The sequence below is a fragment of the Chanodichthys erythropterus genome, chromosome 20 (genome assembly GCF_024489055.1).
Source record: "Chanodichthys erythropterus isolate Z2021 chromosome 20, ASM2448905v1, whole genome shotgun sequence".
Lineage (NCBI taxonomy): Eukaryota > Metazoa > Chordata > Actinopteri > Cypriniformes > Xenocyprididae > Chanodichthys > Chanodichthys erythropterus.
This window is the reverse complement of record NC_090240.1, coordinates 36,722,128-36,735,791: the sequence shown is the minus strand read 5'-3', so window position 1 is coordinate 36,735,791 and position 13,664 is coordinate 36,722,128. Positions and strand designations below refer to the sequence as shown.

General features: G+C 42.0%; 2 protein-coding genes across 8 annotated transcripts in view; both read left to right on the top strand.

Moving 5' to 3' along the window:
* The window catches only part of LOC137009877 (E3 ubiquitin-protein ligase TRIM39-like), a 94,512-nt gene that overhangs the window by 44,066 nt on the left and 36,782 nt on the right, over positions 1 to 13,664 (top strand). The gene's annotated exons all lie outside the window — the stretch shown is intronic.
* The window catches only part of LOC137009881 (E3 ubiquitin-protein ligase TRIM39-like), a 29,737-nt gene that overhangs the window by 12,435 nt on the left and 3,638 nt on the right, over positions 1 to 13,664 (top strand). For 6 of the 7 annotated variants that reach the window (XM_067372498.1, XM_067372497.1, XM_067372494.1 and 3 more), the window contains 5 exons: positions 4,776 to 5,326; positions 5,594 to 5,674; positions 7,129 to 7,251; positions 8,159 to 8,383; positions 9,953 to 10,070. In XM_067372498.1, coding sequence (XP_067228599.1) covers positions 4,776 to 5,326; positions 5,594 to 5,674; positions 7,129 to 7,251; positions 8,159 to 8,383; positions 9,953 to 10,070 — 1,098 coding nt within the window. The remainder of the gene's footprint in view (positions 1 to 4,775; positions 5,327 to 5,593; positions 5,675 to 7,128; positions 7,252 to 8,158; positions 8,384 to 9,952; positions 10,071 to 13,664) is intronic. The other variant, XM_067372499.1, reaches the window with a different exon arrangement.

The following is a 13,664-nucleotide window of genomic DNA, read 5'->3' as shown; positions in this document are numbered from 1 at the left end:
ATCACCAATTTTGAAAAAAAAACGCTTCTTTCTCAGTTTGCTCAATAGTTGTGCTGCCGACTTGTGTCCCTGGTTTCCGTGACAGGTCACATTTGTTATCCCCAATCACTCTCTTTCTTTAGGGGAAGTTTAAACGCGAGATTCTGGAAACAATCTATATGCGGATAGCGGCAGGTGCGTGAGGAAAAGAACCACTGCGGGAGCGGGATGAAAAAAACAGTCCCGCGCAGACCTCTAAACTGATAATAAACATAACTGTAACAATGTTAAAGGCTCAGGCAAGAACTTAGCAGGAACCAGTGAACGATCAAAGTAAAGTTTAATCAAAATAAACAACAAATTGAAAGTAATAAACATTAGGGCTGGGAGAAAAACATTGATTCACCTATCGCATTTTTTTTCTTTTTCTTTTTTTTTTACGATTTTCAAGATTTTTTTTTATTCGAGAATCAATATTAATTCAATTAAATTTCTTTATTTTAGTCATTGCTTATAGACGAGGTAGACAGAAGTTACCCACTTTTCTTCAAAATGTGCCATTATCTATGCGTGTCAAGTTCAAGCGGACGAGGGAAAGCGATGTGAAACTACCCAGCGCTTCAAAGAAAGAGAAACACATCACAAAGTCAGCGATAGTGATCAAAATTTCACTTTCAGCACGCTGATGCAGCATTTGTGAATGGTTCATGTTCTTACTGTGGTCCATTGGTCCATTGTGATGTTGAGATCGAGACTTGACTACTTAAAATAGTGTAGAGTCTCCTCTGTCACACCCCAATCTAGTTCCTCTTCTCGTGAGAGGACTACTTTGGCTACTTTATACCCTGAAGTGTGACCTCTTCATCACTTTGTGTTCTTCTCGTCAAGAAAAACCCTGCTCCTGCCTGGTCGGGTCAGTGCTCTCCTTTCTTCATGAAGGGTTGGAACGAAGGCTGTCACCTTCCACCCTTAAGGTCTATGTGGCTGCTATTGCGGCTAGGAGGCTTAATCCACCTCGCCCTCTTGGGACCTCGCAGAGGTTTTATCTGAATTGCAGAGGGCTCCCTTCGAACCCTTGCTTTCAGTAGAACTCAAGTTTTTGTCTGCTCGGAGTGTGGCTTCCTCCTGGGCACTGATGCATGGCGCCTCGCTGACAGACATCTGTAGAGCTGCGGGCTGGCCGACACCTAACACATTTGTGAGATTCTATAATCTTTGTGTAAAGCCTGTGTCCTCTCAGGTACTCGCCTCTTCGGGCAGTAGTAGGACCTGCTCGGTGTCAATGCTTGCTGCGCCATTCTACTCTACAGACTGGATGTGTGCGCTTTTTTCCTCAGGTGAGTTCCACAACTAGAACCCTGGGTTCCTCCAGCACTGTTGATGTCTACACTTGCATGCATGCCCCTTCGGTCAGCCCGTGTTGGATTGGTGCCGCCATGTGTTGATTCACCTCCCTGGGTAATCCTACGTGTGTTCCACAGTAAGTCTCCTTCGGGTGCATCACAAAGTCAGCAATAGCAGTTGGTCAAGTTTGGGCTTTCAGCACGCTGATGCGGCGTTTGTGAATGGTTCATGTTCTTACTGTGGGAACAGGACCATTGTGATGTTGAGATCGAGACTCGACTACTTGAAACAGTGTAGAGTCTCCTCTATCACACCCCAATCTAGTTCCTCTTCTCATGAGAGGACTACTTTGGCTGGTGGCCAGGGTGAACTGAGGGTCACGGTGTGGACTTCCCCGACAAGTCAGCCTCCTTGGGCCACACCCACCTCACTTCCGGTTGAAATTCCTGAGCCTCCTACTCAGGGACCCAGTGTTTCATTCGGGGCTCCGGAGGATGACCAAATGTCGATTGCCGCATCACAGGGCGGCCTTGAGTCCTCAGGAGATGAGGATTCGGCTGCGTTGCCTTCCTCTGGGATGACAGCGTTGCCTGAGTCTGATGGACAGGACCTCGACTTCAGTGGCATGTCAATTGCCTCGAGTTGCTAGCAGTTCGGCTTGCTCTGCACCACTTCAGGGTCCTGCTGAGAGACAATCACGTCCTGGTCCGTACGGACAACACTGCGACCGTAGCGTACATCAACTGTCAGGAAGGTCTATGCTCCTGTCGCATGTCTCAACTCGCCCGCATCTAGGTGGCTTCGTGCCATTCATATCCCGGGCAGACTCAGTTTTGCGGCCGACAAGCTTTCTCGGCAACAGTCTCGCCCTGGGGAGTGGAGACTCCATCCCTAGTCGTTTTGGGAACACTTCGGGGATGCTCAGATTGACCTGTTTGCCTCCCCAGTCAGTTTCCTTTGCCAGTTGTTTTACTCCCTGACCAAGGTAGGAGGGTGAAGATCAGGGAGGATGAGGAACAGGTCCTTTTGGTTGTGCCGTATTGGCCTGGCCGTACCTGGTTCTCCAAACTAGTTCTCCTCGCGACAGCCCCTCCCTGGCCTATCCCTCTGAGGAAGGATCTTCTCTCTCAGAGACAGGGCACGCTCTGGCACCACGTCCCAATCTTTGGAACCTGCATGAGTGGGTTCTGGATGGGTCGCGGAAAGGTTAGGTACCTTGCCACCTCAGGTGATTGCTACCATCACTTAGGCTAGAGCCTTGTCTACTAGATATGCCTATACCCTGAAGTGGGACCTCTTTGTCACTTTATGTTCTTCTCGTCAAGAAGACCCCTGCTCCTGCCCGGTCGGGTCAGTGCTCGGTCGGGTCGAGTCAACTAGATCATCCATTGTGAAGACATCATCAACACGACAGCCAGTGCCACAGTTCCTCAACAGACCGCCATCCCGGCGTGATGAATACGATCCTCAACTGGACACGACCACAACACAGCCCTGAAGTATCAGCAGAGATCGAGTCAACTAGATCATCCATTGTGAAGGCCTCATCGACACGACAGCCAGTGCCACAGTTCCTCAACAGACCGTCCATACCGGCGTGATGAATACGATCCTCTACTGGATGGAACTGAAATAAATACTTTGATTGCTGCGATCCTATCAGACTTATGATAGCAACCTGATTGTAACAAAGCACTGTTCGCCAGAGGAGAACTGGCCCCCCGACTAAGCCTGGTTTCTCCCAAGGTTTTTTTTTTTTCTCCATCTTAACACCTATTTGCCACTTGTTTGCCACCTGATGTCACCTGATGGAGTTTGGGTTCCTTGCCGCTGTCGCCTTTGGCTTGCTTAGTTGGGGACACTTGACATTTGATATTCAATAGTATTCTTGACATTTATTCAACAGTGCTTTGATCTGCCTGCACTGACACTATTATTTAAGAGCTGCTGTGCAGCCAAATTATGTACCAGTTATCAATGTAAAGCTGCTTTGACACAATCTGCATTGTAAAAAGCGCTATATAAATAAAGGTGACTTGACTTAACTTGACTCTTCAAGGAGAGTTGGAACGAAGGCTGTCACCTTCCACCCTTAAGGTCTATGTGGCTGCTATTGCAGCTAGGAGGCTTAATCCACCTCGCCCTCTTGGGACCTCGCAGTGGTTTTATCTGCATTGCAGAGGGCTCCCTTCGAACCCTTGCTTTCAGTAAAGCTCAAGTTTTTGTCTATTCGGAGTGTGGCTTCCTTCTGGGCACTGATGCATGGCACCTCGCTGACAGACATCTGTAGAGCTGCGGGCTGGACGACACCTAACACATTCACGCGATTCTATAATCCTTGTGTAGAGCTTGTGTCCTCTTGGGTACTCGCCTCTTCGGGCAGTAGTAGGACCTGATCTGTGTCAATGCTTGCTGCGCCATTACGCTCTACAGACTGGATGTGTGTGTTTTTTTCCTCAGGTGAGTTTCACAGCTAGAACCCTGGGTTCTTCCAGCACTGTTGATGTCTACACTTGCATGCATGTCCCTTCGGTCAGCCTGTGTTGGACTAGGTGCCGCCATGTGTTGATTCTCCTCCCTGGGTAATCCTACGTGTGTTCCACAGTAAGTCTCCTTCGGGTGCATGTGTCTTCCTTTGCCAAGCCACTTGCCATCTCTGATGTGTAATCCCTCCCTGCAGGCTGGATACCTCAGATTTTTCCCTATCACCGTTATGCTGGTTGATTCCTTGTAAGACCTCCTTGAGCAGGCAGTTTGTTAGCATATTCCTGTTGGGGTATGCTTCCCAGTGTATTCTGAATTTAGTGTAGTCCTTCGCTCGTGCTGAGTCTCACAACAGGGTGCTATCACTTTTACAGGTCACTGGAAGACAGCTATTGTGGCGTTTTGTAAGGGACCCCATTCGTCAGTCTGTTCTGACGTAACGTCGAACGTGACCAACTGAAAGGGAACATCTAGGTTATGTATGTAACCTTCGTTCCCTGAAGGAGGGAACAGAGACATTATGTCCCATTGCCACAATTGCTGTTCCACTGAAATGCCGGGTCATTGGCTCAGCTCCTTAGCGAAGACATGAATGCGAGTTGCTTGCGCTGCTCCATATATACCCACACTGTGTGGGCGGAGTTTGTGATGCAAATATCGCAGACCAAGGTACTCAGCGTACCATTGGCTTGTTTTGTTTACACTCGAAGGTGATTGGACTCTCAGGGCAAGACCCCCCATTCATCAGTCTGTTCTGACGTAACGTCTCCGTTCCCTCCTTCAGGGAACGAGGATTATATACGTAACCTAGATATTATCACCTTTTGAAAAAATAAAATAAAACGCACTTCAAATAATGCAACATTCATTTTAGAACATAAACTAAATTACTCAGTGTACATACCTTTTCATGAAAGTTGCTCTCTTCAGCAATGTAGATGATAAATTGTCATTACTTTTCTTTTCAGTCATGGCATCCTCCAGTGGTCCAGCACTAAATCAGGAGCTCCAGTGCTCCATCTGTCTGGAAGAGTTCATTGATCCAGTCACCACTCCATGTGGACACAACTTCTGCAGAACCTGCCTGAGCAAGTGCTGGACAAACAGAAAGATCAGCTTCTGTCCACTCTGTAAAGAAGAATTCAGCAAAAGACTGAATTTCAAGATTAATTCAACATTCGGAAAGCTTGTGCAACACTTTAATAAGCTTAATCAAGAATCTAAAGTGTTCTGTGACTTCTGTGATGAAAGAAAGCAGAAAGCTGTAAAATCCTGCCTGACGTGTCAAAGCTCTTACTGTGTCTCTCATCTGGAGCTTCATCTCAGAGTCCCACGTCTAAAGAAACACACGCTGATCAACGCTGTGGAAAATCTGGAGGATTATATATGCCAGAAACACGAGAGACCTCTGGAGATGTTCTGCAGAGATGATCAGACGTGTGTTTGTCTGTTCTGCACTGAAGGAGAACACAGGACTCACAACACTGTTCCTATAGAGGAGGAGAGTCGAGAGAAGAAGGTAAAGAGTTACAGACAAAACACTTTAAACTCACAGTGAAATGCAGTTTTCCTGTGTGTTGATGTTGGTGCAGGTCATATTGGCTTGTGACTTTTTTTTTTAAATAAATCACCTAAATGTTACCTTCAAAGCTGACAGACATGGACTAAAAGCCAGGAGACAACATTTTTTAATTCTGTTTTACATTCATTATTCTTCTTGTCAGAAGATCAAACATTAAATTCAGTGATGTGTGTTTTTCTCTGTATGTATCATCATCTGGTTCAGACACAGACAAACATTTATCAGATGATCCAGAAGAGAATGAAGAAGATTCAAGAGATCAAACACTCAGTAAAGCTGAGAAAAGTGAGTGAAAAAATTATTAAAATCATTCAGCTTTACTTTGGCCACAGCTTTGTAGCCAAAAGGTACAGGTTTAATCAATTCATGGGTGAAATATATGAATATAATAAACTATAAAGCTTTATGATTAATTATGATACATATATCGACCCAAGAGGGAATCATGCACATATAGTGTGAATCAATTACAATGAATTATAACCAATTACATATATGATCAGTTCTAATTTAATAGTTGTTTAGAGAGACGGTCCAAGTTTGTACACCAAACTATCAGTTGGGTGAGTTTGGTCAAATCGAGTGCTGGAGTTCGTAGAGTTTCAGTGCGTTGGGCTTGGAGTGATTGGTCCTTTCTGAAAGGAGGGTTTTCCAAAGCAAGGGTTTAACTTGAGCGTAAGATAATCGGAAAATAAAGAAGAGAGTCCCGTCTCCTAGGTGATGAAGGTGACGCGGTCTTGACGACAGGAAACTTGTGCAACAAAGAGACGCGTGTCATTGTGTTTTAAAGACAACAGACCAGACCGCCTCCTGGGGATCGTCCGCCAATAATAGCGTTGCAATTTCGGCAGGTAAACTTTTCTTTGTCTTGTCTTGCGGGTTGATTTGCATAATTTATGAGATATCAAATCGGTGGGTACTTTCCTTCATAGTACCATTAAAAATAGAACAATGGATTTTACCATAATGAGACATACATGGGTGAATAAAGGAGAGCAAGAACGTTACAACAAACCCAAACTCGACATGTAAGAAAAGCATATAAAAGAAGTTATAGTTTAAAGTCAAAAGTAATCGTTAGAAATGACACTAGCACCACTACAGTCATTTAAGCTAAGTCTAAACACTAAGAAAACATACATGCACTTGACATACACATCAGGTACATTTTGGCACAGTCATATTTGTAAATAACTTTACATACAATCTCTAAGCATGTTTGTGGGTGCGTGTATTGGAATTTGAATGTAACTGTCGCCACATGGCCTGTGGTAATCCGATCCGAGTTGACCATTATTGTTTGAAGTCGCAAGGGAGATGTTCGGGGATCTATCACAAAGCCTTAAAACGTGTCCAGGAGGTCTGTAAATGTCCGCCAGGCCGGAGCCAATGCGAGATTTACAAACCAAAGTTCAGTGAGTTAAGGCTTGAACACAGTTTATGGTGCGCCTGCTAAATTCTGATCCACTACAGACTCTACAGCTTTGTGATTGACAGATTTGATGTTGGTCTCAGCATTGAAGGAAAGTGGACAGAGGGTCTTTTGTCCTCTGTTGAAGCTGTACTTTAGTTATAACATATGGTTTGGTTTTCTTTATGTACCAGAACCATTTCCATAAAATGAACAAGGCTCTGCTAGGATTGAATGGGAGACAGGAAATGGTCCCTGCTTTTGTATTGCAAGTATAGGAGAAGGCTTCGAGAAGTGTTACTTGAACTGAATCTTTCTCTTTTTACAGACTCTCGCCTCCAATGATGGTTTCTTTACTTCATCTCGAACCGTCCACATTTCAAACGGGATGATTATTGGTCTGGGTGTCCTGTTGGTAGCAGTGTTGATAATCCTGCCTACACAATACACCGTGAGTGAGTGTGTGTGTGTGTGTGTGTAAGTGCATTGGTTTAGGAGTGTGGGGTGGTTTGGTGTTTGCGATGGAATGGTCTCAGCAGTTGGGTGTAATGACTGCTCCAAGACACGAATGGCGGAGGATCCAAATGCAATGTATTTATTGAAGAGTAATCCACAATCATAAACCATAGACAGGCAAAAAGGTCAAAACACAGAGTGGGCAGTCCAAACAAAGATAGAGTCCAGGGCTCAGGCAAGAACAGGGAAATCCAGAGATTAATCAAAAAACAAAATCAAAGTGAACAGTAAAGCTCGTCTTCTTTGATATGATTGGCCATCTCAATCATTTTGACATTGATGAGCGCAAACCAGCGTAAACATATGTAACTTTGTCCAGTTGGAGGGAGGGGAACACAGATAAAGAGAAATTATTCAGTGTTGAACTATTCCAAAGTCCCTTTCAAGAAAAGTCTGTTCACTCGGCGGCCATATTTGCAACACCTCCTGACAGCTATTTCAACATCTAATACCAAGTCCTATCTATTTGAATGGGGGAATCCTGAAATCCCAAAAAACTTAACTTGCAATTAAATAGCATTTCAAATCAGCAACACAATCTGACATGAACTGTCCCATAAATGTTTCTTATGCACAAATAGTGTTAAAAAGTTAATGTTTCAGGCTAGAGGAGCCAATGCTCATGTTCAGTCTTAACAGTCTATGGTTTCTATGGGACCTGGAGCCTATAATGGCAGCTGCAGTGACGCAGTGACTTGATCAATCAGCGATTGGCTCTTTTACTTAGAAGGTGGGACCTATTGCACGTTGCAGTTTCTTCCATTCATAACTAAGAGGACTCAACTGTCTTTCTATACATCTATAGTCTTTGGCTCTTTACTGATCTGATCCAATCCATTTAGAGATTTCAGTCTGAGCAGCTGAAGATGAAGAAACAGGCTGAAGATCTCATCAAGCTGCAGCAGGAAATCACTGAGCTGAAGAGGAGCAACACTGAGGTGGAAAAGAAAATCACTGAGCTGAAGAGGAGCAACACTGAGGTGGAAAAGAAAATCACTGAGCTGGAGAAGAGAAACACTGAGGTGGAGCAGCTCTTACACACTGACGATCATCTACATGTCATACAGGTCTGTGAACATCTGTCTCATCAGCAATAATGTGGAATATAATTAATATTGAATTAGTGTTGTCACGATACCAAAATTTTGAATTCGATACGATACCTAACTTAAATATCACGATACCGATACTTAAACAATACTATGGCAAAAACCTAAAACAGCAGGAAAAGTAAATAAATACATATGACAGAACTTCTTTCTTCACCAGTGTGCAGGCTGATAATTCTGGATTTGAGCTTCATTGCCGTGAAGTTAGAGTTAGATTTAATATAATTTTTAATGTTTATTATTTTCATGCTCAGTAAAATTGTAAATTATTTGAGTAAGATTACTGTAAAAATTAGATTACTGTAAATACTTAAAGCAATGTTAATAAAGCATAAATTGGTTTAAAATAACCGTATATACCCTTCACATATTTATGTATTTTTAAATTAATTTTATATTTGCAACCGGATATTGTTGTGGCCAGTCTGCAGTGTCCTTAGGATAATTCTGTTTCCTTCTCAAAAAAGCTCTCAGAGTCAGAAGTTCCAGGTCTCCAAAAGATATTCTTTATTGCCAGGCAACAAAGTGAGATGTCAGCTTCTCATCAGGCATCACATCTAATCTAGACAGCATTAAACAACCCATTTTATATGTTTTTCTTATCGTTACAGAGCCAATGGGCTATCTTTTTCTTTTTGCTCCACCCTGGCGTTTTGCCACCAGTATCTATGAATACCCCTCAGCTTTGGTTTTAATGGTGGCGGATCGCCAGCCGCTATATTTTTTAAAAAAGCATGTTTTAATGGTTTCTTTGGTACTTTCCACAACTTTGCTTTTATAATTTGCATTGAATACACTTATATTTCATTTACGCTTGATGCTCTCTGTGCAGAAAACCCGGTGCTTTCCAGTGTTGTTCATACAAGCTATTCTCTACTGGTAATACGTTAATAATCAATGAATTTTCCCAACAATATCAATTATTACACTTAGACTCAATAATACACCTCAGGTCTGCTTGCACGAGTAAAATAAATAAAAAACACTAATTTAATGTTTGAGGGCATAAACATAATGCTGGTATCACACTAACCTGTCGCTCTTTAAATTCTTTGTACAAATCGGGATGTTTGACGGCAAGATGCTTTTGACTCCCACTCCCTTCGCTTGCGTTATTTTGTAACATGTTTTGCAGATGGGCTTTGTGGTGTCCGTGGGATCGCCCTGGCTGTTGGAAATGTAAGCTAAATAATGCCATATTTCGCTTCGTGCATCTGCTTTCTCAACAATTTGTGGACGGTCTGCAAGAGCACCTGTATATGCAACCATACCTCTCGTTTCGTCACCATAAAAGCCGTTGTGCAGTTGAGAGGAATAAACACGCACTCAATTGGCCTTAGAAGCGGCGCGCTGCACGCACACTGCCCCCTGCTGTCGCACATTAGGAAATACAGCTGGCACTCAAAGTACCGGTACTAATATAAATTAAGAACCGGGCCGTTTTTAAAAGCAGGGTATCGCGATACCTTTCTAGTACCGGTATATCGTGCAACACTATATTGAATAGTCTTCTCTCTCCTGCTGTAGATGTACTCATCCCTGTACAGTATTTTACACACCAAGAACTCTGATGTGGACGAGAACTCTCTGAAAAGAGTTCTGACTCTACTGAAGAAACAGCTAAATGAAAAACTCACTCAAACTGGTAAGTGAATATCAAATACAGTGTTTTTGTCATTAACTAAGAAAAAAGTGTTAAATTAATTTGAAGCATCTGTGATGTTGCTGATTACCACATTGTTATAAAATCACTTAAAGTTATATCTTCAACTCAATACTTTTTCCAAACCATGTTTTTGTCTTATCCTGAATCACTACAGTACACCTATAATTAGTGTTTATTATGGGACTATATTAGACCGGTCGGGTCGGCACCGCTGTGGAGCAGCACAGTACCTGCGTGACTCGTCATAGACATAAACAGAGAGAAGAAGAAGCTCCGGCTACAATGTTCCTCCACAAGAGGCATGCAGTTCTTTTTATCAACCGTTAGAGTGCCAAAAGTTATGGACTGCAGCTCTAAAGAAGTATAATGTGAACTTTAGTGACATGTAAGGCACATGACGTAACTATCCCTGTACAAACTCAAATTTTATTCACCAGAGTGGAAATTTGTCTTTGGCTCTCCAACACCTAAACATCTACTGAGAAACTAACAGGCAATAATAAAACAATACACAGACAAGATCACATTACATAGAAAAGTACAGTTAATGTCATTTTCTGCTACTTTTCTCAATTTTAATGGCATTTGGGAAGAAGGACTTCTTGAACACATTTTTATTTGCCCGAGGGACTCTATAGCGCCTCCCAGATTTCAGGAGCTCAGACTGGCTGAAGATGGAAGTGATTTGCTAGAAAACTCCTCAACTTCTTCCATGCCCTTTCTATGAAAAGTCGTGTTAAAGACTTCTGGGGTTTACCAACTATTTTACTTGCCATTGACACAATTCTATAAAGTTTATTCTTAAATCTACAATTGATGTGACCATACCAGCTAGGCAGGGAGATGAAAGGTCAGAAGACTCTAACAGGAAATTTATATGTAGCTCCAAACGTAGGTTCGGGAGGAGCCTAAACATTCAGTCCTGTCCATCATCATTATAAAAGCATATATAAGGCATAAATCAGCTCCATGATTTAATGAGAATATCCGTTCCCTAAGGCAGGTTTGTAGAAGATGGGAATGAAAATAGAAAAAAGACAAAAGTTACAAATTTCGTTTGAAATGTTAAGAGATTCTCTGTCTAAATTCCAGAGGGCTGTAAGAACTGCGAGATCGAGGCACTTTGCAAAACTGATTGAGAAAAATCGACATAAGCCTAGTGATCTATTCTCGATGATAGATTCGATTATCATCCTAAATTAGAGGTGGTAGGAGAAATGTCCATTGATTTATGTGAGAGTTTTTTAAACTTTTTTATGAATCAAATATCATATATATGTAGTAACATTAGTCATTGTTCATATACGGTTGTACAGCAATCTATATCTGGTGTTACTTTCTCCAAATTTGAGCCGATCTCTCTTTCTATCCTTGAGGACATTGTGCATAAACTAAAGTTCTCCTCAGGATATTGTTCTGACCCATTTGTTAAAGCAAGTTTTTGAATCAGTTGGCCCATTTTTAGAGTCTATAATTAACAAGAGTTTGCTTTCAGGAGTTGTGCCTGATTACTGTAAACGTGCCGTAATTCAACCCCTTTTGAAGAAATCAAACTTGGATAAGAGTGTGTTATCTAATTTTAGGGCTATTTTGAAACTTCCATTCTTGGCTAAAATTATGGAGAAGAGCGTCCTCATTCAACTTCAGTCATTTATTGATGGAAACAAGATTGGTGAAGAGTTTCAATCTGGCATGAAAAACATCATAGTATGGAATCAGCTTTGTTGAGAGTTTTTAACGATATTTTTCTCTCGACCGACCATGGTAATTTTACAGTACTTTTACTCTTAGACAGCAGCATTTGATACGATTGACCATCAGATTCTTATATCTCGTCTTGAAACATATGTGGGTATTTGTGGAAATGCCCTAAGACGGACAAAGTCTTACTTTCAAAATAGGAGTTTCTCGGTCTGCATGGGAGAGTTTGCATCAGCCTCAGCACCCCTAACATGTGGTATCCCGCAAGGTTCGATCTCGGCGCCCTTTTTCTTTTCTCTTTATATGCTGCTATTAGGAGTGATTATAGGTAAATATGGTGTGTCATTTCATTCTGACGCTGATGATTCTCAATTGTACTTGTCCTTCATCCCAAATTCTTCCAGTGTCCTGGGGCACTTGTTGGCCTGATAGATGAGGTGAAGTCATGGATGGCTGCAAACTTCTTGAATCTCAATGAATTGAAAACAGAGGTGATTATATTTGGGCTCTCTGAAATGAGTGATACGGCTGGAATTAATCTAGGTACATTGAGCCCTTTTAGGAAACATCAAGTAAAAATTAAGGCATGATCTGTGACAGTGCTTTAAAATGTAACTCTCAAATAAGCGAAGTTGTTAAAGCTAGTTTTTATAAACTTAGAATGATTGCTAAGATTAAGCCTTTCTTAGCACATACAGACTTGGAGAAGATCGTTCATGTTTTTATTTTTTCCTGACTAGATTATTGCCACTCTTTTTATTATGGTTCTCAAACAAAACTTTTGGACCGATTACAGATGGTCAAAAATGCTGCCGCAAGGCTGTTGACAGGTACTCGGAAATATGACCATATTACCCCTGTCTTGAGGGCATTGCATTGTTTACCTGTACCTTATAGAATTAATATTAAGATTCTACTTTTTGTTTTTAAATCCCAGCATGGCACAGCCCCTCCATACATTCCTGATCTAATTCATGTTCAGGAGTCAAAGAGAACATTTCATTCCAATGCACAAAATCTACATGTTCCTCGATCTAAACTAAAGTCCAGACGTGACCGTGCATTTGCAGTAGCTGCTCCAAGGTTATGGAACCCAAGGTTATTTACCAGCGTATTTGAGACAATTATCATCTCTAAATGATTTTAAGAAACAGTAAAAACATATTTTTTTACATTGGCTTTTGATCAGGTATGAGTATTGAGTTATTGTCGGATTATGAGCGTATATAAGCAGCAGTCACTGCGTCATCCCAGCGACAGTTCTTCCAGCATCCCTCCTCCTCCCCATCTCCTCTATTTCTCTTATTCTCCCTCTGCGCAGTACTGTTATAGAGGGGTTTAGTTTGGAGCTCGAGCCGAGCCTCGGGTTCAAGCCTCCTGCGAGGACAGCAAGCCAAACCAATTAACCATTAAGACTGAACGGGCAGGTGAACTCGTGAAATACAAGTTTAAGATATGCTGACAAACACAAAGGCTGCTGAGATGTCTGAGAAGACAGAGTCTCTGTGAGCATCTTTTGAAAACATACTAGAGAAGCTCACCTGGGAGTCCATAATTATAATTTTCCACAATTTCAACATTTTGGCCATTGAGTAAAACTGGTTCAAATATTATATCTTGTTTTGTGCAAATAATTAATTCCTTTGTCTTGGCAACTGGCTACAGCAATGGCATGTTTCAGGGGCTTTAGTGTGAGCCAGAATCACCTGAGGGGTTTGTAGACTAACTAATGCATCATCAGCATAAATAACGGACTTTTTCGAAGACACTAAACCATTTCTATAAAGTAAATACTCAACAGAAGTGTGTCAATTACAAGTGAGACAAGTGTCAAGAACAGTTGTGTGTGTTATTCGTGTGATTTTAGCGACT